Source organism: Colletotrichum costaricense, assembly GCF_030867565.1.
Source record: "Colletotrichum costaricense strain IMI 309622 chromosome Unknown Scaffold_8.1, whole genome shotgun sequence".
Classification (NCBI taxonomy): Eukaryota; Fungi; Ascomycota; class Sordariomycetes; order Glomerellales; family Glomerellaceae; genus Colletotrichum; species Colletotrichum costaricense.
In genome coordinates, this window is record NW_026848237.1 from 544,551 (window position 1) to 570,372 (window position 25,822).

At 50.1% G+C, this 25,822-nt stretch overlaps 9 protein-coding genes across 9 annotated transcripts; 6 read left to right on the forward strand and 3 right to left on the reverse strand.

Annotated features, from left to right (window-relative positions):
- Positions 1-2,258: 2,258 nt before the first annotated feature.
- On the reverse strand, positions 2,259-5,396 carry CCOS01_08204 (uncharacterized protein; the record flags this gene model as incomplete). Its single annotated transcript, XM_060456365.1, has 4 exons — positions 2,259-4,146; positions 4,200-5,134; positions 5,188-5,301; positions 5,388-5,396. The coding sequence occupies 4 exons, from the start codon at positions 5,394-5,396 to the stop codon at positions 2,259-2,261; spliced, it is 2,946 nt and encodes a 981-aa protein (XP_060312639.1).
- A 2,090-nt stretch (positions 5,397-7,486) lies between these two features.
- On the forward strand, positions 7,487-9,085 carry CCOS01_08205 (uncharacterized protein; the record flags this gene model as incomplete). Its single annotated transcript, XM_060456366.1, has 1 exon — positions 7,487-9,085. The coding sequence occupies one exon, from the start codon at positions 7,487-7,489 to the stop codon at positions 9,083-9,085; it is 1,599 nt and encodes a 532-aa protein (XP_060312640.1).
- A 432-nt stretch (positions 9,086-9,517) lies between these two features.
- CCOS01_08206 (uncharacterized protein) lies at positions 9,518-10,452 on the forward strand (the record flags this gene model as incomplete). The annotated part of the gene is made up of 2 exons (XM_060456367.1): positions 9,518-9,843; positions 9,885-10,452. 2 exons carry the CDS (start codon positions 9,518-9,520, stop codon positions 10,450-10,452), a joined length of 894 nt encoding a protein of 297 aa, XP_060312641.1.
- Positions 10,453-10,975: 523 nt separating this feature from the next.
- CCOS01_08207 (adenosine deaminase) lies at positions 10,976-12,919 on the reverse strand (the record flags this gene model as incomplete). Its single annotated transcript, XM_060456368.1, has 4 exons — positions 10,976-11,167; positions 11,223-11,740; positions 11,810-12,685; positions 12,742-12,919. The coding sequence occupies 4 exons, from the start codon at positions 12,917-12,919 to the stop codon at positions 10,976-10,978; spliced, it is 1,764 nt and encodes a 587-aa protein (XP_060312642.1).
- Positions 12,920-15,117: 2,198 nt separating this feature from the next.
- Positions 15,118-15,539, forward strand: CCOS01_08208 (endoribonuclease L-PSP; the record flags this gene model as incomplete). Its single annotated transcript, XM_060456369.1, has 2 exons — positions 15,118-15,181; positions 15,241-15,539. 2 exons carry the CDS (start codon positions 15,118-15,120, stop codon positions 15,537-15,539), a joined length of 363 nt encoding a protein of 120 aa, XP_060312643.1.
- A 426-nt stretch (positions 15,540-15,965) lies between these two features.
- CCOS01_08209 (uncharacterized protein) lies at positions 15,966-17,024 on the reverse strand (the record flags this gene model as incomplete). The annotated part of the gene is made up of 1 exon (XM_060456370.1): positions 15,966-17,024. One exon carries the CDS (start codon positions 17,022-17,024, stop codon positions 15,966-15,968), a length of 1,059 nt encoding a protein of 352 aa, XP_060312644.1.
- Positions 17,025-18,781: 1,757 nt separating this feature from the next.
- Positions 18,782-20,419, forward strand: CCOS01_08210 (uncharacterized protein; the record flags this gene model as incomplete). The annotated part of the gene is made up of 1 exon (XM_060456371.1): positions 18,782-20,419. One exon carries the CDS (start codon positions 18,782-18,784, stop codon positions 20,417-20,419), a length of 1,638 nt encoding a protein of 545 aa, XP_060312645.1.
- A 1,143-nt stretch (positions 20,420-21,562) lies between these two features.
- CCOS01_08211 (uncharacterized protein) lies at positions 21,563-22,942 on the forward strand (the record flags this gene model as incomplete). Its single annotated transcript, XM_060456372.1, has 1 exon — positions 21,563-22,942. One exon carries the CDS (start codon positions 21,563-21,565, stop codon positions 22,940-22,942), a length of 1,380 nt encoding a protein of 459 aa, XP_060312646.1.
- A 1,150-nt stretch (positions 22,943-24,092) lies between these two features.
- CCOS01_08212 (methyltransferase domain-containing protein) lies at positions 24,093-25,739 on the forward strand (the record flags this gene model as incomplete). Its single annotated transcript, XM_060456373.1, has 9 exons — positions 24,093-24,227; positions 24,295-24,475; positions 24,554-24,576; positions 24,633-24,762; positions 24,824-24,861; positions 24,910-24,947; positions 25,030-25,167; positions 25,217-25,636; positions 25,700-25,739. The coding sequence occupies 9 exons, from the start codon at positions 24,093-24,095 to the stop codon at positions 25,737-25,739; spliced, it is 1,143 nt and encodes a 380-aa protein (XP_060312647.1).
- Between the last annotated feature and the right edge of the window lie 83 nt (positions 25,740-25,822).

The window sequence follows — 25,822 nt, forward strand, 5'->3', positions numbered from 1 at the left end:
TTCTCTTCCAGACGTCCGGTCCCAGACCACCGCCTCCTTTCCCCATATTCTTCAACTCTCCACATGAGCAATCCAGACATCCCTGACCATTGCGTGAGCTGACAGGCAGCTTACACTACACCCTTGTCCGTCAACACCGGCCACCCGGCAGCCCCACGGCCTTGCCTCGCATCACAACGTGGCGCGCCCGCTCGATGCCAGCCCTGGTCTGGTATCACATTCACATCTTGCCCTACCCAACTACCTCATATTCCACCTCGGCGCGACGATCGTATAAGAAAGAGTCCGGGGATGATGGCTGTACGTCTTGTACGCAATAAGCAGCGCACATCTAACTTCCACAAGCGCGTTTCCACAGTTTCAGCCCGCGACAATCCACACGAACCACGGGCCAACATCCGGTACAGACGGCGGGGACTTGCTCTCGGGGTTTTCTCTTTCACCTCAAATCGTCTCTATCTACGGGAATCTCTGCTCGGCGAGTTGAATTCTCCGCCAGTCCACTCGGTTTCCCCTCCCATCCCACCGGGCTGAATATTGATTGCAGCCTTGAACTTGGGCAGACTTTCGAGGCTCCTGTTCCCCAACTCTGCCCAATACGACGCGCGAGAATACCGCCTTCTATTTTCAGCTGATGTCGTCTCGTCTCGTCTCATATTCTCTGCCTTTGCAGCTCCAATCAACTCACCTTCGTAAGACATGGTCGAGCTGTTCAATTCCGCTCAACATCACCCGACCATCCGGTCATCCCGACTCAAGATTCGACGGCTCTCAGCTGCTGCTCGACTCGCGACGTGTTATCCAAAATCACTCGCCATGCGGTTGTCGCAAAACGGCACACAGCCACCGCCCTTCTCAGCCTGATTCAGTTTTGCTCCCCTTTGTTCCCTCCACGACTCGCAAAGTGAAGAGTTGCCATTCTTGGCAGAGTCCATTCCATACTCTCTACACTTGGTCGCTGCCCCATCCAAAAACAGCAACATGGAAAATCGGTACCGAAAGAATTCCCTCCATCCCTCAGACCCTCATCCGTCCGACCACTTCATCTGAAGCGATGCCGTAATCCGGTTCTCCCGAGCCTTTGCGCCATCCACCAGAGTGCTCAGCAACTTCTAATTCCTCCCATCTCTTCTTTTATCCGCCAAATTTCCACTAGCCTTCTTTCTCACCGACCCCTCATCTTAACCGAGTTGAACGAAGACATCGGGCTGTTTCGATAAACTCTGCCCTCTGCCTCAATGACGAACGGTGTGTCACAAACCAAGATTTAAGCCTCGACTCTCTTTATTTGACAATCGAGGGATCGAGATCTGTTGCTCTCAGCGTCCATGGAACTATAGCTCGGTCCGAACTCACGTACCCAAGCGCGCGTATTCCTCCCAAGATGCCAAGAAAGCAAAAGAGCCAGAAAACCAAGAAACCTCACCAAACCGAGTCGTGTCGTGACAAGATAAACCAGAGTGTGTGTTTCTCAGCTCTTGCTGCGCCTGCCTTCACTTTCTGGACAAGAAAGATCTCCTAGCTCAGACGTTGTGTAGACACCCCTGCCTTGATCTCTCAACCCATCCCATCCTTCCAGAATATTCGCGAATCCGACTTGACGTGCCCAGCCAAGCCCAAGAACTCCCAAGAACCCCCTTCAGCCAGCAATGTCCCCGGTCTCGATCCTCTCCAATCATGCAACCTCACGAACGCCCAGCTCAAGCCCAAAGTCCCCTTCAACCCTCACCTAGTATAAAACCGGGCTCGGCACCAACAGGCCGGCCATACCCAAGAGAAAAAAGTCCCCGCGCAACGGCAGCCACACCACGCAACACCCCAGATCCCTGTCCCCGCCTCTGGATGCATTAGCGCACGTCAGCCGTCGATCATCAGCCTGGCTCCCCTCGGCAGATCCAGTAGCATGAACGGCGGCTCCATTTTGGGTTCCTTGGTGCCGTTGCAGGTCTTTCGTCTAGACAACCTCCTCCCCTCTTGCATGACAACTGCCTCACCATCTTCACACACCGAGCCCACCACGGCAGACCGAATCACATGGTCAGAATCATGAGGATATGGTAGCATTGTGGAAAAGTCTATTCTTCATTCCTCGTGAGTGAACCGCCGCCAGAATGTGCCCACCAAGCGCCAAGCAATGCGACGACTACACGCAGGTCCCAGAGGCGCAAAGAATACTACGTACAAGAAGGACAATTTTGTCTGGTATATATAGAGAGGCTTCGCCCCCGGTCCCTGGCCCAACGTTGCATTCCGAGGCCTCACGCATAGCGGACCTCGTTGAAGAGCGTCGCGCGCACCTGGATCAGGGCTGCGAGCTCAAACAGGAATGACTGTAGCACAATGACATTGGTGATGACATGTGACACCGTAGCTTTCCTCTCCTCCTTTTCCGTGTCCCTCTTTGGCGTACTTGCTCCGGCAGTACCACCGCTAGGTGTTCCCGGCACGGCATCCTGTTCTGGCTCATCGCCGTCCCGGTCTACCTCTTGCTGCTCATCTCCGCCCTCGTCATCATCATCTTTAGGGGGCGGCATGTGTAATGTGGGCTTCTTCTTCCCAAGATCCAGTGGGATAGGCTCAACCTTGCCGGGGATGCCAACCTTTCGGGCGAGAATGCTCTGATCTATAGCTGCAAACGCCGCGGCCTGGCTGGCTACCGGATCTCGAGGTGTGTGCGACGACCCAGCTTCATCCGCTGCGCCCCGGCCAGAGTTATCGTGACTGCCAGGCGTGTCTTTGGGCGGGGGAACAGGCCGAGACGTTGGCGTAGAGAATCCATACCCACCAGACATAACACCTGGTGCCGGGCTACCCGTTCCGGAACTTCGGCTGTTCTTCCTGCCTCGTGGGCTTCCAGTACGGCTGGGCGTGCTCAGCTCCGACACCAGGCGCTGAGCAAACCGTTCGAGGCCCGAGGGCCGCGCTGGCGAGCCACTGCGGGTCGCGTCGTCCAGACTTGAACGTTCCGGGGTGTGCGTTGAACTATGCCTCTGCGGTGTTGGCTTGCGGGGTGGCAACGGTGGACCAGGCGGGCGGGGTCGGTCTGCAGTCTGGAACGCCTCTCTCCTACCTTGCAGAAGATCCTCGAAGCGGGGCACAGTCTCGCGATACTTGGTGACCTGGTTGCACAACTGCTGTAGGACGACGAGTATGCGAGGTAGGGATGACTGTACCCATACTGGACGACGACGGCAGGCATCCAACGACTCAAGCGTCTGCTGTTCCTCCGACGTCGTAGAATCAGGGTCTGTCGGGGGTCTAAAGGAAGTGGTCGAGGCGTCGGGCGAGGTAGGGCTGGGTGGCTGCTCGTCGTAGGTGTACTTTTGAGGGCTCCGCAGCATCCATCCTTCGGGTGCCATGTAGCCACAAATGGCCAGGTCTAAGATGGCCTCGGTGAGGGAGAGATTTGTGTCGACGGGGTTCACGAAAAAGGTCTCGAGCAGATCCAAAACCGAGTTGAGTAGCGGGTCGTCCGGGCGAAGCGTGTGCTCGTGCACGTCGCGTGGCGCCCCAGGCAGTGTATCAGGAATAGCGGGCAAGTCATGATTGTTGGTGGATATCTTGGGTGCGACCAGCTTCAGGGAGCAGGGATGACTCTCGAGCCGGGACATGGTGTCCTTCAGGACGTTATCGTAGATTTCGTCAAAGTTGTCCTGCCCTCCAATGGACCCAGCCAAACTCATCAAATAATCCACCTCCTGCTCGTGGGCACCGACAGTCCGGTGCATTTTGACTCCCAAGACCGCTTCAGTCCGAAGCAGCGTGCTGATAGCATAACGATGATGCCTCCGGAGGATAGCTGAGATCAGCTGGAGAGTCACGCGGATGGTCTGCTGGTTATGTGAGCGTAGACACGCCTGAGCAAGATCGACCAGATTGAAGAGTAAAGGAGTAGCCGTGATGTCGGATTTGGTCTGGGCAAGCATAGTAGCGAGATCCATGGATTTACGCTTGCGAGCCGCACTGATGGAGGCTCGGGAACCTGACATGTCTTCGGTGACATGATCAGGCAAGCCGAGCAGGTAATGAAGGATAAGATTGATCATGTCAGGGTGGTCTAGGGATTCGAGGATCCGGCGGAGGTACGTCAAGACAGCTACGGACGAGCCTCCGTCGATATCGGACGACTCTAGTAAAGAAGGGTATCTAGGGAATATGTCAATATTTACCATGGCCAACCTGCAGGCGGGCTGTCTTACAAGAGTTGTTGGAGGAAAATGACCTGGAAATGCTCCAGAAGCGTCTGCTTCACCTCGACGGATTTGCAGTGGTCCAAGACATCCTGCCAGAAGAGAAGATGAGAGAGAAAGGTCTCAAGGTGTAGTTGGAAATCACCAGAGCATGAGCTGATGATCTCAAAGGTGGAGGCTGGGTGTTGGTAGTCGGACAGAGCGAGGATGGGAGGCAGATCGTTGGTGGGATAGTCAATAACCAGCTTGCGACTCAGCTGACTGTAGAGCGCACCCAGGCCGGTGGCCATGAGAGTGGAGAGGTCGCTCTCGACAATCCATTGCTCGAGAGATTCGTCGCTTGATGCGGACTCAATGATGTACAGCAGACCTGTTCTGGCAAAGTCCCCAACCTTACCCTCGTGGTGAATGTAGTCCATCAGGATGTAGAATAACGGGAAATCCTGTCTCTGCGTTCGGCCAGCAAATGCATCATGCCCGTCCTGGGGCTTGTCCTTGGGATTCCCATCGTGATGGCTCTTGAACCAGGCGTGTAGTATCTCTCGGTTGAGGCGGATCTTGGTGGTGATGTTAAAAGCCAACTCAACGACCTTGGCCTCGGTATCAGAGCCCAACCGCACACTGTTGACGCCGGTGATGCGCACCAGGAGGTTCGTCAAGCTGGCGGAGAAGGTTGTGTTTTCGACAAATGCCTCCTCTTCGGTTTCGAGCAGAGTTGCGAAGAAGAGCACAGCTTCCTTGATGATCCACTCATTGTAGGAAGTGGTGGCTATCTTGCCAATGGGTACGTAGACTTGTTTCTTGGCGGCATACTGGATGCACGGGTGAGGTAGCGGTCGTCGGGACTCGTCGTTGAGGATGTTTGTAAGTTCTTGGAGGCGGAGTTCGAGGTTCTCGGCGGCATCGACGTCGTTGGCGAGATTGGAAGACGACCTCCAGATTTGCTATCACGTGTTAAGATCAGGGCCTCGCCGGCAGCGCGGGGGAAGCTTCTCACGAGGATGCGGTTGTACTCTTTGTCGAAGCGATGCAGACGTTTCGTAGGGTTCTTTGCTTCTTCCTTGCGATGGGCCGCGGGGGACAGCGAGGTGCCTGCTAGGAGGCGCGACCACTAGATTTTGGTCAGGATTGAAGTTTCTTGTTGCCCAAGCCCAAGATCAAAAGGGAGGGAGGGGTGTTTCGTCTAGGGTATCTCACAAAGTCCATAGTGTTGTCCCCGAAGGCATCTCCAGCAGGGCAGGAGGAGTTGGAATTATTCGCGCATCAAGCTCGGTGAGAGGATGTCGACTGGTTGGCGAAAGAGGAGCAGCAAAGAGGAGGCGATTGGCGGCGGTGGCCAAGGTGAGACCAGGTGGTTTAGGGGAGGACTGGCGAGAAATGGAGACGGAGCTTCGGTGCATAAACTGTCAAGTGTCAGGCGTCGCGAAATGTCATTCCGAGACTTGACCGCGTCCGCTGCTTGCCCGTTAGTGGGAGATCGGTACGTACCCTCTGATGCAGCCCGCCGTACCTGCCCACGTTGTGTTGCACAGCCCGGCCGACGCACGAACTCCAGGGACTTGGACAAGATAGGTAAGGCAACGTACCTCATGTGGCGGTGCACTTCACCTTCTTATCTAATCGGGTGTGTGGCTGACCAAGGTGGGTGGATAAGGTACCTAGTAGTAGTGGCTGAAGGCGGACACAGGCGTTGAAGCTACATCCTCATTTTCACTTGGTTCTCTGCATTGGAGACTCAATCAACCTTGCAATGCAGGCTAGAGCATCATAATCGTATTTCGTAGGCTCACGCAGCTATTGCCCACCTTTGGTCCTACTGCATCCATCACTTTGCGCTCTAATCCTAATCTGCAAGGTCCCTAGATGATTCTGCGGTCTCTCGTAGTACGTCCAAAGATTCTTTGATTAGGAGCTTCATGGTCTTGAACACGCCCAACGTAATGAACGTACTCTTCGGCCGCCCGGGAATTCAAGGTAATGTTATTTCAACCACTCTATTCGTCCTCACACTATCCAGCATGTTGTCTTGCCCCTGCCATGTGGCGTAATAGCCAGGGAGCGTTCATGTGTCGTCGCCCAAGCTGTCTGCCAATCAATTACTCTAGATTTTCGGGCTAACAGGTATCTGTTCTGTTGGTTGTAATGCCAAGTGCAGAACGGAAGGAACAGCGGAGGCGGCGGCATCATGACTACCTGGTCTACCGCCTCTACAAACAGCAAGGGATCTTCTTTCAGAGAACCGGGAGTGAGTTCCACTGCACAAAGCAACGCAAATGATAACTGATAACTACCTAGCTCTTGCCCTGATCAACATTCTTAGACATCCGCAGGAAACGATACAGGTATCTGGCGGCGGTTAATTTAGCGACACCACAATCGCCCCCGCATGCGTCGCGGCCTTGCAATGTGGTGATTCTGCTCTCTGTTCACTTCATTCACTAGACATGCTCTACAGGTTCAATTGATTATTGACACCCAGGTGTAGTCCAATCTTTCCGTAATCCATCTAAAACTGAACAGCGTCTTGACGTCTTTTCTTTATTGCCCCCGCCGCCTCGTAAGCATCTTTGCCAAAGAGTAAGCTTCGATGTTCTGACGGCAGTCATCAGCGCCATTGGATCTAACCGCATTTCACAACACCAGCTCTTAAGAAATGGTGCAAATCTGGATGAGGCGGTAAAGAAATCACCTGGGTGTTCTTTCGGTGCGATTTACAATAGAAAATCATGCTGGCAGATACCTAGTCATCTGTTGTCCACAACCTCATGTGGCCGCAATTTCACGGGCGCTAGGCTTACACGGTCACATTGAAAACTTGCCTATACAGGGCTGTAGGCCAGGATTAGAAGCGAACAAGATTCAAATAAAGAAATTGATTTAAATGACAGGACTTGACATAGGTACCTAGGGTGGGGAAGGGAACGGATGCAGCAGGAAAGGACAGAGCGGCCTTGACTGCAAGCAAGAGAAAGCTTGCAAGATTCTTGTTCATCATCTTTCGTCTTCCTAAGATTTTGGGCAAACGAGTTAAATGACACCAAGGAATTTGCTGCTGACGTCAGGTATAAATGCGTTGGTCAAATCCCATCTGAAAGCTGGAAATATTTCTGAATTCTCATGTTTAAGGTCCTCCGTTATTACTTTAGTACATACAGTACTTAACGCGAAGTCATTTCTTTCTATCTTAGAGGCACAGTCTACAGCAAGAGTCCAACGGCTGTTGGGTCAGAAATTCGTCGTCGAGTCGCCGTCCCGATACTTCTCACAACTCCAAATCGACTCGGCATCACTTCACGATGTCCTCTGCTCAAGGCAACAACGAACTTCCACTACCACCCCAAGACGGAGGTGTGTCATCTCATTCCCAGCAAAGACCCGAGTGGGAGACACACCAGGAATTGATGAAGGAGAGGCCCATCGTCATCGAGTGTTCTGTATTTGACCATCGCTACAAGCATCTAGACACAATTCAACTCGGCGATGTGCTCAATAGATCCGAAGAACCTGATGATCAAGCACGTTGGAGACGTGCCCTTGGCCAGGCGGTCTACGGTTACCTCGAACCCACAACAGAAGACAATGACCCTCGACTTGGGTATTCCACGACCATGAACAACGCCTTCCATACACTCCGTATCGATGGCAGAAACTTTTATCACTTAGTCACTGTTTTGACATGGGTCGAGGGAAAGGATTGGATTAAGTTCCCTAAGCGGATCTTCGTTGAATATGGAAGTTCTACCGTTCCAATACCCGGGGGCACTATTTGGCAAGACAAAACCGAAATCGTCCGAAACCTCTTCAAGAAAGAGTTCTTTTTTGATTCAGATGATTTTACGCCCAATAATGGCAAATTCCTCGAGTACGCCGACGAAAATGAAGAGATCACGAGAAGACGAAATTGCATACTCATCTTCCTATTACTTCAAGTCTTCCCGAATGTCGAAGAGTTTGCGCTTGACAAGCGTATTGCAGCTTGGTTCTATACCGACAAAAGTACTATTGAAGTTTTCCGCGAAGCTTCTAACTTCAAGCCAGAAAACAAGAGACCAATCAAGAAGTTATCTTCCCTCTCTTTGAGGGGTATGGACGATGACCAACAAATTGCATGGCAAGGTGTCTGCTGGCTATCTACTATTATGCCTTCGAAACACTTGTTCCTCGAGGGAAAATTCATTTTCTCCGAGAGCTCTCTCATAACGCCAGGCCTTATGGGAGTTTCAGATATCACCTTACACAAAGTACAACTAGGAAAAACCCAGATCAGGAAACTCATTGATGTGGAAAATGACAAGATCTCAGCATTTCGATATATTGGGGAGGATGTTGACTCCGAGAATAGCACTTGGCATGATCCAGTGGACAAAGTAGTGTCCAATCTACAGGTCCCTCAAAGCCAGTTCTTGAAAACGCTCTGTATTGGTTTGTGTGAACCTCCTCAGGGCTACAACGTCAAAAGCTCGCCAGTCAATTCTTTGAAGAAGTTAACCAGCTTGACACATCTGTGGATCAATTCTGGCAAAACATCACGATGGAACGATGGCAACCTTAGGACATTTACGAAGGAACTTCCGCCAAGCTTGAATCATCTACGCATTACAGGCAACGTCCAAGACGTCGAGAGTTGGATAAACTTCGTGCAGAAGTATCCATATTCGGTATTTAGCAACCCGAGGAAATCAAAACTTGGCGTCTCCAAAGAGAACTCTGACCTAGTGCAATCAATGAGTGTGGAACTGATCCCCAGGCTCTATATTATCAAAGATCATTCTAAACCACTTTTCAATGACCCGTTCGTGGCACAGAATAGCGGTGGTACAGAGGTACTTGAAGACGAGATGGAGCCGGACATTCTTCTTTGGAGAATCAACGATGACACGGAGGCTCAACTATAAAATGGCTCTTGAGTACGCGATCAACGTTTATAGGATTTGCTTCCTATCGTTTGCAGTAGCCTAACTCCATACTCTCCTTATTCTCATATCTTCTATTTCATTTCCGGTATCTCATTACTCTATCTCATTTCTTTTACACCTCGTTAATTTCATGCAATACTTCATCCGTAGCAGAAACAAAGTTATCATCATTCCTGAGGTGGAAATCAGTGTAGCGTCTTGACTTAAATCTGATCGAATTAGCCCCAATGCTGTAGCGGCATATGAGACCTTTGATCAATGTCACCTCCAGTAGTTTTTCAAAACAAATAAGAACATTCAAGTAACTTACCGACTCACATCAATATAATGAAAATCTTACCGCCTGTTGTAATGCTATGTGTAATGCTAAAACTTCTTTAATCCCTTATCGTGGCAGACTATTCTCACGCTATGCCAGCTACCAGTGGAGCATTTGTTGATCCACGGAAAAGGCAACCTCGATGTCAATTGCACAAGAGGCCAAACTCAAAACATCGACAACGTCAAAGACTTCACTTTCGACAAGGTGATCATGAAGGGAAAAGCACTAGAATCCCTCGGGCACCCAAGCTTGAGGCTTTCAGATATCTCAGCCCACAGGCACAAAGGTGCGGTGATGCCTTCTTTCAATTCAAGACTATCTTCAATCTGACTCTTGAAACGAAGTCTTTCAAGATATTGTGTTTGAGCTTCCCAAATATGCCAGAGTCTCTTGTACAATGCGACTCATCGAGCATGTTGGAAATGCTGGAAAACTTGATGGTTTTATGTATTTGAGATCGGGCAAAATAAAGGAGCACACCATTAGTCAAAATGAATCACTGAAATATGTTCAATCGGAAGAATTCATCATGAAATTATCGAAATCCTTGGTGTCTCTGTCCTTAACAGGCGATTTCTTGAACATCGAATCTATTATCAATCTCGCGGTCAACAACCTCAAAAATCTGAGCGGATTTGGTATCTCGGTCCCAAATCCTAATAGAATCTCCACTTACAATACGCTCAAACTCGAACACTCTACGCGTCTCGAAATCTTTTCACATCAGGATGGCGGAGCTCCGGTAGACACGAGTGCTTGGGGTGAAATGAGAGTTTGGAACTTGCAAACTTGGCTTGGGATTTGTCCTGATTCCTTATCATTTTCCCCTATTTGCTTTCACCCCGCTCCCTTGTGTGAACGTAATCATCGGTTGGTGTACGCCTCTCACTCTCAAAAACCTCAACACGATACTATTTTCAGAAATAGAAATTGCCACGAAGTTGGAACATCTTTTAAGTGGCAGTTCGCTCCTTTACACTTCACTTTCCAGCTTTTGGCTCTCTTCTTATCTATTCCTAATTAGTGTCTGGTCCTTTCCATCCGTCCTGATCCATTACTAGCATCGGCATTGCTTCCTATGGTGGACGACACTGTGCTGTCATTCGGAGTGGACGCTCGACAAAAATACTTTGCCTATGTATCTTAAGGAGACAATTTGGGGGTTTGAGGGAAAGATCTGGCGGCATTGCTGTCACTTCCACCTGAAGACCTTATGCAATCACCGATATTGATTCATAGAGTAGCAATCAATCCCTTGCCCATAACCAATGGTGCTTTGAATATCAATAAGAAAACTCCTTGTCCTTGCTTTTTGCGACAAGTTTTCTTCTCCTTTTCTGACACACATTTCCTATCCCTCATTTGTGCGGCTCAATCTTTTCTTCCTCGGAATATATGCCCTGCCAGTCTTCTGTGTCTTGACCCAAGATAAGAGAGTCATGGCCGGTTACCACGGCGTTCCCATCACCGGGCCCGTGGGCAGTCACTTCTTCAGCCCGGTGCTCTTACTGAACGTGCACGTCACTCGGCACACATTTAGTTGTCCGTCAACCTCCATATGTCGCGCCATAATCCTTAACAATCTCCTGGCAATAGGAATCAAATTGAACATTCCACTCTTGAATGCGCTGGCCCTTCGTTCCCTTTCCTATTTCACCCAGGTCGATATCCAACGCCCATTCCTTGTCATCTTGGTCTTCAAAATTGGACCACCGCAGGCTGTTTTGCGCAAGGGCACCCTGCCACAACGTGTTAATAACGAAGAAGCACCAAAAATTGTAGAAGGAATCATACCAGTCCAGCGAGGCCAACGTTATCAAACCCTTGAATGACCTGATAGAAGTCGTAGCTCAGCCCGGCGGCGTCCTGTCCCAGCATTGCAGGATCATCGTTGCTGATAGCCGTCGTGACGCCGTGCGCAATCATAGCTGGCAAGGGATGATGCAGAATATCCGTAGTCAGCTGAAGTACCTCATTGGAGATGGGACACACCTCAACCATGATGTTATTCTTCTTCACAGCATGGATCAACTCGGGATGCTTGTAGAGCGAGAATCCGTGGCCGATCCTTCGTGTCCCCAGAAGAACAGCGTCGAACAGATTGAGATCGGTCGAATTACCATCGCCGAGTGTCTCCCCTGCGTGGAAGAAGAAGGGCATGGTGAGATTTTTCTCCTTCGCCTCCTGCTGAAACCACAATAGCTCCGGCGCAAGATCGAGCAGCGTACGGCCCAGGTCTTCCTGGGAGACTAAATCGTATCCGCTGAATAGCTCTGAAAAGTGGCCCTTCAGCTCCAACGCACTTTTCATGCCTACACAACAATCATTAGCCTCTGTAATCATTGTGTGTAATATTGCGTCTATGTAGAGGTTTGACTCACTTGCTAGGATCTGATCCGTCGGCTTAGATCGCTGGTCTGCCCAGATAACCCGAGCACCGTAAAAGGGAGCTAGAGTAGCGTCGGTTTGTAAGGTATCGTTATGCTGACCCTTGAAGTAGGCAAGCTCTTCCTCCATGAGACCCCACCATTTCTTACCGTCACTGTCATCCGATGCTGATGCCCCAGTCTCTACCAGCTTGCCCGCCGCGCCTCCAGAACGGATCTCAACCCAGCTGATCCTATCTCTCGCGAGTTCGTCAAAGAGATTCCTCCAGAAACTTCGTACAACGGGCTCGTAGATCAGCATAGTCCCTGCTGTGCCAAACAAGGGCTGGAAGCGACGCCAAATCTCATCGACTCCTAATTCGTGCTGTATCGCCACGTCGGGAGCAAGCACCAACTTGCTCATGATGAAATCGCGGAACGCAGGCTCTCCCCCGGGAAACTGCTCGATGGCAGTTGCGACAGTCACAACCTGGCCTGTGTAGTTTGCGGAGGCGATGTCGGCCCACTGGCTGACGGTGGCAGAGTTTGGCGGTAAGAATGCAGGCTGAGATGCAATGCGCCCTTCCGCGGTGCCAATAGTCTTTGTGGTCATGAATAGCATCCCTTCCACGGAGATGACGGAAGAAAGCAAAGTGTTGTAAGGGAGCATGGCTGAGAGATGCGCATGAAGTAAAGCGCCTTTCGGCATACGTTGGACGACTTTCCACAAGGTCGTGTTTGCGATCTTTGGGCGGGCCAAGGCGAACATCTCGCCAGCAAAGCTTCCGTTGTTCAGATTCCAAACTGTCTTCATCTCCTTCTGTCGAATATTCTGAACGATCCTATCTGCGTGGGCGCAATCCGCAGACAGACTCTCTCTAAATTTGGCATCTGTTTCGCATCGATTAGTTAAAGATTCGTTGGCAGGCACCAGCCTTGAGACATACCTTGTCGCTCTGTCTTCTCTAGCGCAATCATGAGATCCCTCGCCCGGTTGTGCTGGTCTATGATGAAGCCTGTCTTTTGGAATTCAGCTCTTTCCTGGAGCTCATCTCTCTCGAGAAGGGGATGAGACGCCGCCAGGGCAGAAAGGAGAAAAGTCGTGAGGAACTTTGAGAGGTTCATGATGGACTAAAGATCCCGAGGTAAGGTAGTCCTAGTGCTGCCTGCCCGAGATGCGATTGACAATGATGCGAAAATCCCATTAGCGGTCCCTTTCAGGCTGTCTTGCAGGCTGTTTTATAGATCTCCATTTTACTCCGAGACGTGAGGCTTGAGACAGTTCATGATCTCCCGGACTGCACACGGAATGACCCAGAGTCAACGGAAGCACCGTGTCACGGGCCGACCCCTCCGTTTCTTTAGAATCATGCCATTTCCTGTAGCTCGCCTGCTTAGTGCAACTTCAATCTCCAGAGTCCGAACCTTCATGCATAGGGCCGTTCATTTGGTGCAGTGCTCCTTTGCAGCAATTTCCTTCCGTAGGCCCATCGCATTCTGCCATACAGAGTCTCATCCGCTCGATGCTTATTTCAGCTGTGTCACTGATTCAAAGTCCGACTGAGACCTTGCCGAAATTTGACAAGTCTCAGTCACTAGGTCGTTCTTCGACCAACAATATTTCAAGCCTAGTTCATTCTGCGGGAATCAAGACGCTTTCGTTGGGGGCTTGCGATTATCGAGCTGAGACTCCCGCCTCGGCCACGCGTTATTGCGGCAAGGCACACAGCTTGGTGTTTAGTAGATGTTCTAGGAAAGAGAAACCACAAATTGCTGGCGTTGATGGCATTCTCCAGACCAAACGCTGTCTTGCACTTGCTCTACTCAATTGAGACTTCCGACCCAGTATTTTTCTCGTTCTTGTTCTTCTGGAGTGTTCAGTGTCCAGCTTAGCGGCGATTCGTCCCGGTTCGTAGCGGAGTCGCCCGGAGCCATCTTTTCGGTCTTAATGCCAGGCAGTGCAGCAAGTTCATGACATTAGGGTTGAAACTAGCATATGTCCCAAAGTGCCTAAAAATTCAACACGTGGATATCTTATTTGAACCAGACGGTATTGGTCAGACACTAGACCCGCCAAGTTCCGGATCCGGCGCGTCTTCGATGATAATCGCTGGAAGCCTCCGTTTTTGAGCTAGCGTTTGAGACACACCGAACACGGTACAAGAGACTCACGTGGAACACTCGATTCACAATGCTTAATACTGTATTCGGACGACGTCTTTAGATGAGATGGCAATCCGATTGCCTTACTCAGTAATATGCAAAAGCTGATCAAGATTCAGATGGGAAAAGCCGAATCAGTAAGAAGGCATTTGAAAGTACATCAGAAACCGAGTTGTGTACTCAGACCTTTGGAGTCAATATGTTACAAACGTAATGCGCCGGTGATGAGGAGGTTTTCCTCACGACTTGCCAGAATGTAGAGATAGGAATGAATCATGAAGACTTCAGGAACGTTACATATTCGTATACTAATGTCATGTTATAGTGAACCAGACTCCGCGCATCCTTGAGACCACTCAGGCATGTGGCTATGGATTGAACGAGTCCGTCCGGTTGACTGAGATAGTCGGAGTTTTTGACTTCAACAGTCTATTCGCCTCTATCTCTAAGATTGATCGGTTTAGTTGCATTACAATAATCTAAATCTCAGTAAGGTAGAGTGACTACTCTGAAAGTACATGATTCTATGCATTAGTAGGGCACAAGATAGGAAAGGTCATTCACTGCAGCCTTTTCTCGCCCCCGTGGCCCAGCTTCCATCTTTAGCAACCGGAGAGTCAGCCCTTTCACTGCCAAACATGTTCTGCCTTCACTTTCGCGAATTGGAAGGTTGCTCCAGGGCCCAGAGTTCAATCTTGCTCCCAGGTTTCTTCGTAATCCCGCTTGGAAAAGTGAAACCTATGCGAGCGATAGGTCACACACGTTGCGCTATCAAGTATCGGATCTTAGAAAGGCAGTAGCAGGTAGTTCCCTCGGACTCATAATAATGTTACCTCTAGCCAAAGTTTCTAGTTTGTGTCATATTACAGAAGAAAACAGACGCGAGGGACTTGATCGGCGCCAAGCATGCAAAGCCAGCTTGGTATGATGTCATGAACTGAGCAGCGCGTGGAAAATAAACCCAATTAAAGGGGTTCCGAGTCCTCCCCTGAAGCGCTCACGATTAAATTTTCAAAGTTCGCATTCCGCAGGTGTTTGTATCAATTCACTCTATAATGAAGCTCCTCGGCATTCTATCCATAATATCAGCGGCGACTTCGCTTCGCCTGGAACCCAACTACACCTCATCTGCAGGGGTAGAGATCTTCAATCCCTCAATTATGTTCCCACCTACTGGTCCATGGAGTCTGATGTCAAAGGCAGGAAGTACTGTTTACGTCGCCGGTACATAACCACTTGCCTCGCGTTACCCACCATAGCCACTGACAAATGCGCGGGAGCAGGCATGCGCGGCATTTACCCATCTAACAATACCCTTGCTCCGGTGGGTATTGACCGGATCCGCCAAGCTTACGCCAACATGATCCAACTTGCCGAGCTTGCTGGCACTGATCGGTTCTCGGCAGTACGTCTTGTTGTGTATGTGACCGATATGTATCGGTATAGGCCTCTGTGCAATCAGGCACAGACGGAGCTTTGGGGGAACGACCCCAATAGACAACCCCCTCGGTCGATCATTGAAGTCCAGAGACTGAACGACGATGATATTGTAGAGGTGGAAGGGACTTTCCTGGTTGCCTGATGCTTCTAAGTGAATACGTTCACTTGGCGTCCATCTATCGGCACCCATGAAGCACGTGGAGGGGAATTGCTGAGGATGACGCTGAAGTGTTATGTCCGACATAATCAATAAAGTTGAGCTTTGGGGAGTTAGTATTTCTTATGGCAAGCTGGCGGGGGAGATACAAGTCGAGCTAGGCTTCAATACGCATACAAGAGCCTACCGAGAAGGAACTGTAGTCTTGACCCTTCTTATTATTATTCTAAAATCAACACAAGCAATAGCACGTGTATAGAGACATCGCCAGTCATATTTCATCTAGAGACTCTCGTCCTCTCCAGCGGCCTTTTTGATCCTTCTCTTGTTCCGCGTCGAGACTGTTGATTGAGACAGCTCGCTGAAGCTCCACCCAAACTGCCTCGCAGGTCGTGGCCATCCTCACACTCATCATTTCCTGTAAGGAAGGGCTTCTTTACGCCCTTGTCCAAACCACATCGAGTCCCATTGAGTGTGGCCCACATGCTCTTCAACCAGCTCGTTATTTTGGTACTTTTTGAGTTTCATCCCGCCGGCAAAACGGAGATACCATGCCCCGCTCATCTGCTGGCGCAATGTGGTCTCTTCTCTGAGGTACTCAATGACGAAGACTGTGCCTTCATTCTGGTATTCAAAGTGAAGTGTGTCGGCAACAGGGCGGTCAACCTTGTCATCATGTTCGATGCCTTCAGCACTGAAGCTAACCTTGGATCCATCATCAGCCACGACAGTATCCTTGTGCTGGATCATAAAGGTCTTGACCAGAACAGAGTCGTGCTTCTCGGAGAAAACATTTGCGGATGAGATGACAGTGTAAGGCCCGAGTGTTCCTCGGCCCCAGTACCAATGGTTGATCGTCTGAGCGAGCGGCGCGTTGCCCCAGTTCTTGTCGTGGTATCCATCGCCGCCTACCGTGACTGGCGACTCGCCAGCAATGATATAAGTAGCGGTGACTTTCCCTTGGGGCACCGCCACGAACCAATCAAAATATTCGTTGTCCTTGGACCACACGTGGCCTTTGCCAGGGCGCCAAGGCGAGGTCGTGTTGGTCATTTGAATGTCGATATCAAGGCTCTCGACCGTCACGCGAATGTGATACTCCTTGAGCCCCGTGCCACGGAAGAAGTTGACAATGCCATTTCTAGTGATGGTGACATCGCACTCATCTCTGCTGGAGTGGAACTCATCTGGGTTGTAGGCTTGCAAGACATTGCAGACTCGGCCATCGGGTGTCTCGAGTTGGATCTGAATCTTGGGTTCGAGTCCGACTTGAGGGCTGGTGAAGAGCTTGGTATGGAATACCACCATGAGCTTTCCGCCATTGGCCAAGTGAGAGTCGAAGTACCACCATTCGAATACACCGGGTTGAGAAGGGTCGGTTCTCAGGGAGTCTTCCCATGGTTCAACCTTTGTTGTCGAAAGGGACTGCTCGGGACGTTGGTTTCGGACGGAGAGCGAAGAGAGTGTCATAATTATTGTGTCCTGTGGGATGAAGTCCACACGGATTATTCGTGAAGCAAACAACGTAAATCTATCTGCTATCTTAATAAATAGTCGCTCCATCACTATCTCGGGACATACTGATATTATATAGGCGCCAGTCATTGCTGGCTAACGGGCATACGGACGCATAGTAGTCCGGCGTATCTTTTGTCTCTCCAATTATTAAGGTTTCATTTGAACTCTATCACCAGTAACAACAGCTCAATGGTACGGTCATAAGACTTGGCTTGCCAATTAATAATCGACGTCAGTTAAACTCGCGGATATTGCGGCCCGTTAAACCCGTGTTCGGGAAGTGGGACTACTCGCCTAAAGGTGTATCCAGATTGTCCAGGTCCTATCTTAATTATACTGCGAAGGCGATACCCACAATAACTACACATTGACGTCCAAACGTGAAGCTGAGGTGACTTAAGATATTGCTCGACCTCAGATAGCAGTGGTAAAGAGAAAAACACACCTAGTTTATTGCTAATTCTTCCTTCGTCCCAACGCGACAGCGTCGGCGGAACGACTAAGCAGGCAATTACTTTAAATGGCAATCAGTTCAATATTGCGAACTATACTCATACAGATGACTGCTATTTCGCGGTTCCGATGCTGTGCTATAAACCGAGAATCTCACGTTCACATCCTTATGAAAGGCAGTATGTTTCTGAACAATACTCATTGTTCAATGTTTGGGTACTACGGGTACTGTATCGATGGCCTGATACCCATTACAAGTCCCATTCAAGACCAGCTTGATCCTTTTATGATGGATGACTTTTTGCTATGTTATCTGATGTAATACCAAAGAAGTAGAAGAGGCAGAAGCGCATGAGTATCGTTTGAATAACTTAAGTCCCATCATTGGCAATGCAAGTTCTGCTGTTATTCAGACTTCCGTGTGTCCCAGGGGTAGACTAAATATGGTATATCGATCCCAAATACTTCTAACAGGCCCTCATAGTGACTGATCTTCGTACAAAATCGGAAGAAAGTCGACTGGCTGAGGTAGATGGTGCAATGGTAATGATCTGCCGTTATACTTTCCGCTTTGGCAAAGACATGTTGACGAGAATACACCCAGACATCAATGAGAATACACAGATACCTATGACCCGAGGGCGTGGTAGCTGTGGGGCTCGAAACCAGGTGCACTGAATACTTCACCTTTCCACCTTTCAGGCTAGTAGTGGTGAATATCGAGATCCGTTTTTGCCTACCAGATTTTGTTGTCCTCCCGGCGGAAAGCACGACCTTGACCGCGTTTCTCCTTTCTCCCCCCCTTCATTCACCTTTTCTGGCTTTTCAAAGCTGCCGGCGAGGAAGGCAAAAACTTCCAGTCCCAACATTCACCTCGCCACCTTTTTCTGCCTTTCATACTCTACTCCGTCGATCTGAAGTCGGTCTTCTCCGTCAACTTCGGTTTGATTGCTTCACGGACAGAAGTTGATCAAAATCACAACAACTTTCTTGTCTCCCTCGAGGATCACAAAGGCCCTTATCAAGGCGGTCGCTCTTGCGTGGACGGTCTTGCATTTGTCTTCTGAGAGCACAGCCGATAATCTGCCAGGTACCTAAACCCGATCACGTTATTCCATCTCTTGTTTTCAGCCTGGCGAACAGTTATTGACTGTCATCTAGTACCAGAATCCCCCTTCAGAGTAAAGAGATCACTCGAAACTCACACAGTCCACCGTTCGCATTGCACTCAGATACTCACGATCAAATCATTGACGATGGCGACCCTAAATGATCTCCCTCCAGAAATCATATATCAGATGTTCCCATCATCCTCTTTACGGGAACAGTTCTCTGTCACCAACACGGATGCAGATCTGGCCAAAAGGATTCAACCAGCTTGGTCCTCAGCCTTGAACCTCTCACGTACCTGCAGAAAGTATCGGCACATGCTGGTTCCCGAGCTCTACCGAAATATCAGCATCCATGGATCCAACAGCTTCCAAAAGCTCAAGTGCTTCATTCAGTTTCTGATTGACAACAAAGATGTTGCCGTCAACATCCGAAGACTGTATCTACACTTAGATCCTAGCAACATGGAGACCAAGGACTTTACAGAGGCAGATCTCGAATGGAGTCACTGGGCTGCTAGACAGTCGGGCGCCCCGTCACCGTACTACCTCTGGCACTCGGAAGATGGACAGCTTCTCCAAATGTCGGAATCTCGATGCTCCAGAACTCGGATCTTACACCTTGGCATTCTTCTCGAGATCATTCTTTCGCGTGTACACGGAGTACAAGAGCTAGGTCTCGCAGTGCCGGGAGGCCTGTTTTGCGATCAGTACGGCCCATGGTCCAGAACCGAGCTCGATGGCCTACTATGGACTGGGGAGCCAGGCCCTTCAGATCCCCTCAAGATTCAGACCTTTCGGGGTGTTCAGCGACCACTTCCGAATATCAAGATGCTCGCTGTACGTCCGAGTTGCCTTCCAAAGAGTCATCCAGACGCAACTATTACGCCTCTTGATCTTAACCATTTACTTCATTTCGCTCCGAACGCCAGATCGATTTTCATTGCAAGTCGGGATGGACAACCAGCCTCACCTCTCGATACCCACTCACAATGGTCCAATGTTACTTGTCTCACCATCACCGAGACATTTTTGGATGAACAGAAGATCCGGGGGATGATCCAAGGCTGCGCCCCCCTTGTCTCTTTCAAGTATCTGAACTCCCGGGCAGATGCATACGTTCCACACTGGCCTGTGTCACCCGAAGAGGTTGTTACCATACTCCGGGAGCACCAGAACACGACGACTACCCTCCTCACTCTCTGCCTTGATCTCAATGACTGGTATCGTGGAGAGTACGAGGCTATCAGAAGTCTTTCGGACTTCAGCAATCTGGAGAATCTCTGGGTCGATGCCTCGAGTGTATTGAAGAAAGTCAAATATGGCTCCTCCAGTCGTTCAGAAAAGCACAAGCGACTGACACACAAGCTCAGCACTTCTTTGCCCGCCTCAATCAAGCGTCTTCACTTGGCAGGTAACGAGCATCAAGTTCGTCATAACATGTGCGAGGTGTTGACAGATCGCGAGAAATTCCCCAATTTGAATTTGGTTGAGTTGGAGGACTTCGTTCGGAGATTCCCAGAACTTTGGGATCCAAATGAGGACGACAGCGACGAAGATGACACGAACCAGAACGATCTCGGCGATGATGGTGACGACTTGGCTTTCTCAATTATGAATGCTGGTGACGGCTATGGCGGCGGAAGCTACCTGCAAGATGGTGATGCTAAGGAGGAAGACATCGGCGAGACCAACAAAGACACCACTTTGTCATACCAGGAACGATTCATTAGGGCGGATATCGAATCTCCGAGCACCGTGTGCACGCTTGGAGAGTTGTGGTAAAGGATTTCCCTTTGAGGGGGCAAGAAAACAATTGCCCTTTCACAGCTATGCATTCCGATGGACTATAGAACATGGCACAATCCCAGCTGCATTCAGAGATGCAAGCCGAGAAGTGGACATTAATTATACCGTCCCGGGCATTCGACATCTCCTCATAGACACCATAGATAAACAAAGAAGCTTTTGGCGAATTCTTAATGCTCCAGCCTGCTTATAAAGCCCTTTTTAGACCCTGGCTTCACTTGATATTACTACAATGACCTTGTGACTTTGCTCAAGGTGATTCTCTATTATCTTGTTCTAATAACACAATTGATCCATGATTGAGGCACTGTAGATCTTTAGTACAGAAATAATAACATCGGCTCGACTTTGAGGCACACTTGCTTTAGGGAAAGCGCGCTTTGGCATCAGGGCAGTCGTGGAGTATCAGCTGGCTACCTACCTACGTATGATTTTGGATCGCTGTACGAAAACAAACTGCTCTGTTCTTTCAAGTGGAAGGATGATATTTTAGAGGGATAGATGGTTCTGCGTGATATCCAAGCAAACCACACGTTTGGGGAAAAATAGAGAAGGAAGCAATAAAATAGCGATGTGGAAAATTCTTCTGTCGTTCCTTCCTTGAACGTAAGTCCTCGTCTGCGTTCCTTCCCAGGCACAAATTCACCTTTTTTGTGCTTTTTCTTCTTTTTTTCCCCCAGTCGTCTTTTTCTCTCTTGCCCAACTCACCACTCTTCTTCCACCCACCCAGCTCGACTGCTTCTTCACGCCACCCTACCTCTTCCGGCCTTTTTATTTCCTCACTTCAACTACCAAGTTCTTCCCTTGAGGTGTTCACAGAAAGGGGGCCTTCTCCTCAAGCCAGGAAACTGTAAGACTTTTCTTTCCCATTACTCTCTGGTTCTTGCTAGTGGTCGCTACCCACGACTCGACGCTCGCACTTACCAGCATCTTCTCTTTCACGCAGTGACTCCTCACGCAGTACGCTCTCTACCCTCTCATTCTTCTATCGTTCGCAATGCTCACGACTGTTTGAGACGATTTCTTAATTCGGGCTAACCTTTCCCAGGTGCCGCCGCCTGTTCAGCTGCCACAGTCACTCTTGATTCTTCAACTGCCCCTCTGGTGGCTCACTTCAACATGGCTGGGCTACAAAACCTCCCCACTGAGGTGGTTCTACACATTGGTTCTTACCTTTGCCCGAAATATACGCCTGGCAAGAAACTCCTTCATAACTTCAACAACGACCGGCTCATCCAAAGGGAGCTTTGCGGTCAACGTCAGGCGCTTGTGTCCTTGACACGTACATCCCGTCGCCACTACAAACTATTCACATCGTTCCTATATGAATCTATCAGTGTTCATAGCGGGCTCAAAGCCCCTCGGCAGTGGCTGTCGCTGATGAAGACCCTCTCACAAAACGAGGATCTTTGTCGGCTAGTCAAGCAGTTGTACATCCACCTTGACGGCGAGCATGCCCTGTCATCCGCTGATGTTGCCGATTATGAGTATTTCAGGGACTTGATCACACTGGAGGCTTGGCTGAAGAAGGCTTCTTTGCCTGTCGTGATGCACTCCTTCAATGTCTTTGAGCTATCGTCCGCTTTTCTCTTCACTCTCGTCAACAATGCCCAAGACTTCGTTCTATCTGCAGAGCCGCTGTCTCTTTCCGGAATCTTGGATGCCATCCACGACATGGACGAGATTGTCTCAACCCAACAAGCCAACAAGTCAACAATTTCCTCCCTGAAGTCTTTCTCTATGAGGAAGACTTATACCGATGCGGAAAGCCATTGGGCTTGGCCTCGCGAGCGGCTGTTCAACGCCAGGTTCATTGACGGAGCGAAAAACCTGAAAGAGTCTTACATCGTGGGCACAGCTCTCCAGTTCCACAACTGGTCATCGACGCATCTGACAACCCTTGCCTTTAACGACAGTTCAATGCCACTCCCCGTTCTTGCCAATGCCATTCGAGCCTGTCCTAGACTGGAACGGTTCTTTTGGAAGAAGCCGATACGGAGAGACATGCATCCCTACGCCGTCCATCCGTGGCTAATTCTTGGGGCTCTGGGCATACGTCGGGCCACCCTCCGCACTCTGGTCATCGACTTCAACGGAACCTGTGAGACTGACTTGCAGAGCCCCGCCTTCGAGCTCAGCACGTTCACAAGACTTGAGGCAGCCTGGGTGGACATCAGCGTCTTTGAGTCGAACAAAGCCAACTTTACAGACGTAAGCTCTGATCCATTCAATCCGACCGCTGTGGAGGGCAGTCCTCTGATCCGAACCTTGCCGCCTTCACTCCGAAAGCTGCACATATCCGGTTCCATGAATGACTTCATCTTCGATGAGGTTCTTTGGCTGACCAGACCTGGCAACCACGAACCCCGCCACGTTCCGGCAGAGTTCGCGCTTGATGGAGGCTATCTGGATGGCGACATGTTCAAGCTGTGGGATTATCGCAACGACTATGAACATATCCCGACAGCCGATTTGGATCCTCAACCTTTCCTCTGGTAAAGAGTTGCGAATCAGACGATGACGATCAGGACGCTTTTGGGATGAGGGAGGAACAATAACTATGATTCGGGTTTGGCTTTTGCTTTTCTTCAGGGTATGGATGGGAGGGGGAGTCGAGTGGCAGGGACGATGCGTGGCTGATACAAACGACGGACAGAGGCGTTGCGGCTTTGGGCCAAGGTCCAAGCTGGGGGTATCAGAAGACAAAGCATGCCATTGCCACAGAGCGTTCCTCCATTCCAGGAACAATTCCATGCTTTCAGAGTTGTCAGTGTATAATACCTTCGCTTCTTCAGAGTCATCAAACACGCTTTTGCTTGTTTTCAAACACCACTGCAGTTTTGCAGAAGTCTACATGTAGTCCACTGCCGTCATAGTCATCTTCGGGTTTGTGACCTACATGTTCCGAGACATGCTTCGTCAAACGGGCGCGGTGTGAGAGAACGAGCGCTAGCTCAAAATGGGACTTCCAGATGGGCGTTGAAAGCGTTTAGCAATGCACAACTTACAACGAAGATTGCCGTGTGGTAGACTTTTAGGGAAATCATTGACTAGAGGAACATAGGACACGGGACTCGTGCAGCTACTTAGGTAGGTAGGGGTTCTGCAACCAATTGTCCAATTGGTGGACTCTTCGCCAAATAAACCTTGCCATCTGCCAGGATACAACTCTCCAATGAAGAACTACGATTTCCGACAACTTACAACACCGCCCTTTCATAACAACAGTCTCAAGCCTAGGCAGAGTGAGCCTTAAGTAAGTAATTCCGAAACATGAGGGCCTGGCAGTGCTTCTCTCTATTACTCTAGCAGGTCACATGCAAACTCGGCACTATCAGAGGGCTGGGGACACAAAAGGACTCTAGACTCAACATTTCCGGCGGGCAGGGATCACCGGCAAGGAAGGAGGAAACACGGACGCACAATGGTCTGATACGCGCTGCACAATGTGCAGTTGGAACTTGAGAAAGAGGAACCAACCATTTTCAAGTGACGGTGGGTAATTCGCCAAGCTGCGGGGGTTTCTCATCCACGGAATCTCGCTACAAATATCTCGCAGCTCTTCTCAGCACCAAAGCGCGCTCTTGGAAGCATTTCTTGGCTCAAAAATTGTTCTCCAGCGTCAATAACAGGACGTATCAGGTTCAGAATGTCAAATCCATCACCACACGCTTCGGTGAGCCCAAGAAACGAATCGCAAGATTCGCCGGCAGCTCCTACAGCCACTGAGCCCGTTGCCGCTGCGACTGAGCCTGCAGCGATTGACGTCGATGATGGAGCAAGCGTACGTCTGCAGAGTACTCTGGTACATCAATCATGGAAACTAATGACTAGGTCTTACGGGCGGCTAGGAAAATGCGTCCACGATTGATGATCAAATGTACGCAAGCCTCACTACTGCCTTTCAAGGTCTGAGCTCTTGGGGACGAGGAGCTAATCGTCGCAGGTCCTCATACACAGCCTCGCTCACGTCTTCAGTCGTGGATTACCCAACAGAGTACGGCCGTCGGTACCACGCTTTCCGCGCTGGAGGTATGCCACAGGAGCCTTGGGGCCACTATGTAGAGCTCCACGAACGCTCTAGTCTTCATCACGACTAACGGAAAGTAGCGTACAACTTTCCCAATGACGAGGTCTGAGCTCTTCCTTGTCGCTGGAAATGTTGCGCGGGCTGAAGATTCGGGTGTAGGACGAAATGGACCGCCTCGATTTGGTGCACACGTTGATGGTCAAGACCATTGGAAATAAACTATTCCTTGCGCCTATCAAGGAAGCAAAACTGCATCGCGTTCTGGATGTTGGTACCGGCACTGGCATTTGTACGTTGCAATGCGCTGCTTTGCAATCTCTCCGTCGTCTTCTGAGTTCTCATACCTATAGGGTCCATCGAGATGGGAGACCTGTTCCCTGGAGCCGAGGTACGGTGTGACCTGCCCGTATGGGGAAGAGTACTAAGAGTGTGTTAGATCATCGGCAATGATCTGAGTGCCATCCAGCCAAAGTGGTATGTCCACCAGCACCAAGGCATTGAATTAAACATGCCAGAACCGGCAAAATGGTGATTCGCTAAGAGTCCATCGCAACAGGGTTCCGACGAATGTCAAGTTCGAAATCGATGATGTCGAGAGCGAGTGGGTTGGGCAGAACAAGTACGACTTCATCTTCAGTCGATACCTGTCCGGCTCGCTAGCAGACTGGCCAACCTACGTCAACAGGGTCTCTCAGTAAGTTCCCGGATTCTAGACTTCCCGTCCTTTCTAACAGCGCGTCCAGAAATCTCAATCCTGGCGGTTGGGCCGAATTCCAGGACTGGAGCTTCATGCTCCAAAGCGACGACGGCACGCTCAAGGACACCGCTATCCAGCGCTGGGCTGACACCTTCATGGACGCCTGCAAGGTATTTGGACGCGACGCCCAGATCGGTCCCAAGCTCAAAGACCTGGTACGAGATAACACCGACCTTATCAACGTCCACCACGTGCCGTTCAAGATCCCCAACGGTCCCTGGCCTAAGGACGCACATCTCAGGGACCTTGGGATGTGTAACTTGATTCAACTACTGGAAGGGCTCGAGGGATTCTCGCTCAAGTTGCTCTGTGGAGGTCTTGCTTGGACGAAGGAGGAAGTACTGGTCCTGTGCGCCCAAGTTCGTGAGGAGTTGAAATCGGGCAAGGTACATGCGTGGTATCATTAGTAAGTTATCGCCATGAGATGAGATACTCAAGCACCTGGGCTGCCTGCTGACTCTATGCGCAGTGACGTTGTTTATGGACAGAAGCCTGAGAAGGAAGAATAAGGGCCAGATGATGTGTTGCGTAAAGTATTCAGCTTCCTCACATGGTGCAGGTGATGGGAACAGATGATAGTACATAGTGTCCT